The sequence below is a fragment of the Centruroides vittatus genome, unplaced genomic scaffold (genome assembly GCF_030686945.1).
Source record: "Centruroides vittatus isolate TY-2023 unplaced genomic scaffold, ASM3068694v2 contig_750, whole genome shotgun sequence".
NCBI lineage: Eukaryota > Metazoa > Arthropoda > Arachnida > Scorpiones > Buthidae > Centruroides > Centruroides vittatus.
Genome location: NW_027122487.1, coordinates 206,493 through 213,133, shown reverse-complemented (window position 1 = coordinate 213,133; position 6,641 = coordinate 206,493). Strand labels below are relative to the sequence as shown.

Genomic DNA, 6,641 nt, shown 5'->3' with positions numbered 1-6,641 from the left:
GGCCAGCTTGTTGGCAGGGCGCGAACCCGCGATCAACTGCCAGTATCTAATGGTTTTATTCATTCGGCTACTGTTGGACAGCCGGGTCAGACCACCCGACTCTTGAAATGCTCTTGTAGGTTCGATATCGAGCCCCCAAAGTGATAGACGGTCATCCAGTTGTCATTACGTGACATTGATATTATCTTCTCGTTAATGACAATCTTAATGAATTTCTAGAGGTTATCATGTTAATAATATTTTTATTATATCCCACTGAATCATTAAGATACATTCTTGTATATTTATCAAAAAATCGCAATTACAATGTTACAAGTATTTAAACAATCAAAAAAACTTTCAATTTTCATGCAAAGTATTCAATTAACATTTCCTTTAACTTAAAAGGCAAAATAACATGCTTCATAGAAAAAATTCCTTCAACTTTCTTCATAATCTTCAATGTTTAAGTGAACAATTTCAAGCATTTCGTTAAAAGTCTTCAAAAGTTCTTTCTAAAACATCATAATTACAGCATTTTTAATATGCAAAAATAAATTTATCATTTAATTAATCAAAACTTACATTATAATTGAAAATTTCTTCTGTTCTCTCATTAAGAAATCGATTGTATAACCATGCGAAGATTTTTTTGTTGAAAGATCTCCAGGGCAATGCATTCACTAAAGGGTATGGATATCCACATGCTGTTATGACATACATCAAATTGTACATGCCCTTCTGCAATAACTCGCTTAAATGTATGATTCTAGGAGTGTATCTTATCTAGAAAAATGTATTTCTTAAATTACTTTAACTTTTACTTATAATATTGTAGTCAATAGGTATAGGCTACTTACCAAGAATTCATTTTTGTGATTGAAATCAACTAAAGCTTGAGCAACGAATGCTTTCATTTCCCAATGGTGTAACTTCGTTCCTTGTTTCAATAGATAATGCAAAATGAAGCATAAACTAAGAAGGGAGGGGCTCATGTTTTGTAGTTTCTCACAAGGCATATTTGTTCCTAAGCAGAATTGAAGTAAATCCCATCGAATTCTTTTCATTTCTTCATCTTCAGATATGAGATCTTCAAGGGATGGAATGTCATCTATAAAAATTCTTCGTTTTAATATAAAATAACTAATATTTAAAAAAATATTTAAATATTCAAAGAGTTTACCATCAAAAACGTCTTTGTGCACTTCCACTTCATCCGGTTCATCTAGATTCGCTCCTTTATAGTAACACCATTCCTTAACGGTTACATCTTTAGAGAAAAGAATTCGATACATTTTCTGTCGCATTTCTCTGTAAACAAGAGCACAGGACGGAAGCGAATCATCATCATAATCTTCAAAATTAGCTTTATCTACAAAGATCCTGTCCCTGAGGAGCGTGTAGAATCCTGGAGGAATTTCACAAGCATTCCATTTTTCTCGTATAATATCGATATTAGTCCATAGTTGTGATTGATCATCAACGTATTTCTCAGAATTCGATCCAATTTCATAGAAACTCATACTTCTTCGCAATTCCTTTTCATCGATACCAGCGGATTTCGCAATTTCACCAAATTGTAAATGATCTCCAGACCATTCTTTCTCTTTAATCACCTTCGCTACTGTATTTAACAGAAGCGAATCTCTCTCTCTTTCGTGTACGTATCCTATTTTTTCATGAAAATGCTTTAGATCATTCAAGGGAATAGTATCATTTCCTACCAAACAGCATAGCAACTTCATTTGCTGAAGATCCAAATTAATTACTTTCGCAAAATCGTGATGCAAATACATTTCGGTCGCCATTCTGTAGAATGAAAGTTTCTTCATGGAAAATAAGGGTTTGGTATCAAAAATAATGTAGTCAACATTCATGGACAGAATCCCTAGGCAGTTTTCATGATTCTTAGCAATATTCGCTAACTCTGCATAATGATTATCAGTAGTGTTGTAAACCTCGGAATTGCACTCATATTTAATAACGTAGCGTAAGTAACTTTGGCCAGGAGGTACGAACTGCTTGGAAGAGCAACTCCTCAACATTCGAATATCTGAAGATTCGTTCTTCAAAGAATCGAATACTTTACGAATACTTTGATTGTTTGCATCGATCCAATATTTCCAGTTTGCTTCCTTGAACTCTTTCTCTTGAAAATAAAAAATGGGCCTGATGGCTATATCAGATAGGTATGCTACGAATTTCTTGAATTGTCGAATCACTGTATGCCATTCCCATCCGTAACGAGAGTCAGGATTTAAGAACTTTACAAACTGTATACGTGAGCAATCAACGAGTAATATTGGCTTCTCTGAACTAGTTTTCTTGTGATATTCTACTAAATCATGGAAGTATATCTCATGGCATAAATCTCTGCTCTTTAGATATTTAAATCCTCCTGTGATTACCATTTCTTTCGAATTGAACTCCGAAGCAAATTGTTATGCTCTGTAACAAAAGGAAGTTTGTAGTAAATAACCAGCAATTATTTATTGTGACATGGTCACAATGCCGAGCTGCAATTTTTAATTATATTTTTAATTTGTTTAACTTAAAATATACGCTCTCCATCTCAAAACGGCCAGCAGTGGAAATTCATAGCTCTACAATGTTTTCAAATTGCAGCCCAATAAAAATAATTAAAATTCGTGTACATCAAACTAGCGATATTTCACTATAATGATCTGATTTGCTGACGCGATACATCAGTTGTGGATTATCAGATGAATGATTCTTAAATATACCCATCACAAAGCAGTCTAATCTGAATTAGTATGTCTGATCTGATATAATCTGATACAACAGGATGGCCGTAGTAGTGAAGGATTTACGATTGATGGAACAAGAGTTCTGAGGTTCTACCCGTATGTTGAGTTGCCTTGTTAACGTGTTGAGAATTTTATACGGAAAACTGGTCCCTATTTAGTTGTTAGACACGTGAAGAACTCCATGTTGACAGCCCGTTGTTCAGAGCAGTCAACAGTGCCACGAACTGTCAGCACTGTTGTGGAGAAAATAATAGCTCAGGGTGATTTTTGGATAAAATTTCCAACAACGGATCATTCTGTGCAAAACAGCTATGGCATAATAAAATACTGCTTTCCGACTGCAATGGGTGTGAATGATTGTACACACACAGGAATAGAAAAACCTAGAATTCATGGTGACGAGTACATTTTAATCGAAAAGGAAAACCTACATTAAACATATAAGCTAATTGCATTTCCAGATGCATGTTCACTAGCGTTGACACTAGTGAACATGCATCCTGCAAGGCAATTAACACTAATTAGTACTAATTAACAAAGGCCAACACGCTTGTGATTAATATGAATTGAATACAGCTAATAAAATAGAACATAGGTACGAGATTAAACGTGTCATAATCTGCACGTGGAGAAGCTTTTACTCTTTCACCAAAAACATTTGCTCGGAAATATAAGGTAATCATTACACTCAAACCTGTTTTTATGCGGTCTTTTTTGTGCGATTTTTTTATACGTGCAATGTGTTTTGTGCAATTATTTTTGTGCGGTATACCAATTTGATTGAAATTCATATACCGCACACAAAAAATCACACAAAACAAATCTCACAAATAAAATATCGCACGAAAATAGACCGCATAAAAACAGGTTTGAGTGTATTCATATCAAACAGAGGAAATGCTTTTACTTCTACCTTATGCTTATTAGCATTTCCTTCCTTTTTAATTCATACGGGCTAATATCTATCAAATAAGGGTATACTCTTCATCCACATCGCTAGTGTGAATGATCCATCTATAGAGGTAAAGGGCAAATGCAAATTCACACGTTCTAATTCTGGCCACCTCTAATATCGGTTCTTGTTACATTACAGGTGTACCTCGAGTTACGTCGTTTGTCAAAAAAGTAGATGGAAAAATAAAAATCAAGTTTAAGTCATTTTATTGGACTTTACATCCGTCCGCCACAAATATTTAAGTCGTAATATCACTAGAAAAGCGTTAAAAGCACATAAAATCATATTAAAATATGTACATTTACAGTAAATGTTAATATAATCATCATAAATCCTAGAGAACGAAACACGAAAGCATCTGTGTTTCTGTGTTGTCCTCTTATTTAGCGGTCTTTAAGCGCTCATTATTGGCGTTTTCCACCGTAGTTTCGACTTACGTCGTAACTACACAAGTAAATTCGACTTATGTCACCTCTCCTGGAACCAATTACCGACGTAAGGCGAGCTACACCTGTACTAGTTCAGTGATTTTATTCGCTCGTTCACCAAATGAACATTTTGGAAGTGTGGGCATAAATATAAGTATAGGAAAAATCTATGTTTAATATGATTTTGTGAGGGCTTTTTGTTTCTTATTTCGTTTCCAATTTCCTAAAATAAATTAGAAAAAATAGGTAAGGACAGAGAATTAAACAAATCTGAATGTAAGCCATAACTGCATATAAAACCAGAATGAAAAATTAAATTAATATATATCGAAATTGTATTCTTCGTATGATTCAACTTAATGCCTTTAGAATGTGTCATTATTGAACAGTTCAAGTTATTTAAATCTGTGCTGCCTTCCTTATTTATGACGTAAAAATGCCTTCATCCTGTTGCTCTGCGAGACCACCTCTTAGAAATTTTATGGACATTTGGTTCTGATTTACCAAATCTGTACCGTTTGCCATCCATTATGGACTTTGCCAAATCTATAATGGGCATGGAAAAAACTCCTTAGGGAAGGAGTGTAAAACATTCCTTCCCTAAGGAGTTTTTTCCATTCCACCCTTTATGCTCGCGCCGAGCGGTCGCGTTTAAGGGAACATGGAGAGTAAGCGGATGGAGGAGGGATGAGAGACGTAATACTCGAAATACTTTACTACGAAGTTAATAGTAAAATAACAAAGATTTATTTTAAGCAAGAGCAAACTGTACATTATAAACAGTGGAACTACATCTAATAGGGATTTCTATACGATCTGGCGTAACCTACCCGCGCCTAATTCCAGGAGAGTCTACAAACTGATTGAGTGTCGGTAATTACCTCTGAACAATAGGGTTCCCCGTTCCTTTTCGGAATAGAAGAATACAGGAATTTAAGTTCGTGACAATTAAAGTCTTAGGATATTAATCTTTGGAGAAGCGTTAACAACAATTCCACTTGGAAAGCTGAGCGACTGAGGCGGTGGGGTCTTCCTAAGGACTTTTGGTACACGTGCAATAGATCTTTACTGTCTTACGCAGATCTTAATATGAAAATATCAGATACATTCTAGAAAACGTTATTAAACAGTTTTAATAGCTTTAATAAACCCATAAACAGTTTTAGTAGCTTCACCCTCTCCCAGATTCAAGTTGCCAAAACCAAAATATTCATCTTTTCAGACCTCTTAAACATAAGCAAATAGGCTACTAATTAAAGGAATCTGAATGCAATGAATGCATTTAAAAGATCACCAAGAAAATATGGGAAACTAAACTGAGAAATAATGCAAGAAACAAAAGAATAGCAATAAAATATTTTAGGTGAAAGGCTCGGGGAGATATCCATATGTTACGTAACACAGATACGCATACGCATATGCAGATAATTGTTGCGATGCGTTCAAGGAGATACGGGTGTTTACAAAAACGTTACGTGAAGCTAAGGTTCAACCTTTGAGTAACAATGACTCATTTTTGCTTCCGAAATGTCGTATAGCGAATCATACTGTTTATGTCACCAACCTTGTGGGGTCGGAGTCAGACTTTTTGCTTACCGACCGTACGTTACACACGTAATTAATAAAATAATGTAACGTTCTCTATCCTGTGTCGTGTATCACTTTTAAGTACAATTATGGTTGATCGAGTCGTTACGTAATTTTCTAGTGAGTATGTGCAACAGTGTTACGTAGAGGTGGAATAATAATCGTTACGTAATTTATGACGATCCCAAAGTTTAAGAGACTAACTACTCCATAAAAGCAAACAGAAGGAAAAAAAATGTTAAATTAAGAGTAGGTACTGTATACTTAATCCCTTCCAACCCAACCCTTTGGACTTGAAAGGGATTAATAAAGATGATTGCATAATTAGAAGGGGACCTTATTGCCGACATGTATACTTAAAAATAAAGGTTTCTGTCAAGCTTACTCGCTATAATACACGGACAATATCTGTAAAGTTAGTATTAATATTCAATTAAATCAATTATTTAGAGATTAACTTACAATCGCTCCTTAAACCACTTTTCGAATGACTGAAAACGAAATTTGCATTTTGGTATTTAACGTTTATTAGCGGAAGCCAAACCACATTTACATTTATCGGTTTCGATTTTAGCTACTCATCTTTTATCAGTTAAGAAACTTAATCATTGGAGAATAAAGTTTCGAATGATATTTCTTATTAAACGTGACTCAATTTTAAGTATTTTTTAACGAAACTACAAAAAATTTGCCACGTTCGTATATGAAAATTAGCCGCTTACTTACTTAATGTCTTTTACTGTGTGACGGAACTATTTTAGCTATGACGTGCCAAAGTCTAATTGTTTATTTATAGCGTTATCTTTTTCTACATTACTGATTTTATTATCTGTTACTGTTGTTAGTTTCGTAAACGTCTTTTTTTTTATTTAGAAAAATTATTTGATTGTCTTCCTAAAGTTATTTTGTACACAAGAATGCCAT

General features: G+C 34.3%; 1 protein-coding gene across 1 annotated transcript; it reads right to left on the bottom strand.

The window, feature by feature from the left end:
- Positions 1 to 244: 244 nt before the first annotated feature.
- On the bottom strand, positions 245 to 6,270 carry LOC136981295 (constitutive coactivator of peroxisome proliferator-activated receptor gamma-like). The gene is made up of 5 exons (XM_067277596.1): positions 6,180 to 6,270; positions 1,163 to 2,427; positions 840 to 1,090; positions 565 to 765; positions 245 to 494 (listed from the first exon to the last, which is right to left on the bottom strand). Exons 2-5 carry the CDS (start codon positions 2,388 to 2,390, stop codon positions 420 to 422), a joined length of 1,755 nt encoding a protein of 584 aa, XP_067133697.1. The 5' UTR covers positions 2,391 to 2,427; positions 6,180 to 6,270; the 3' UTR covers positions 245 to 419.
- Between the last annotated feature and the right edge of the window lie 371 nt (positions 6,271 to 6,641).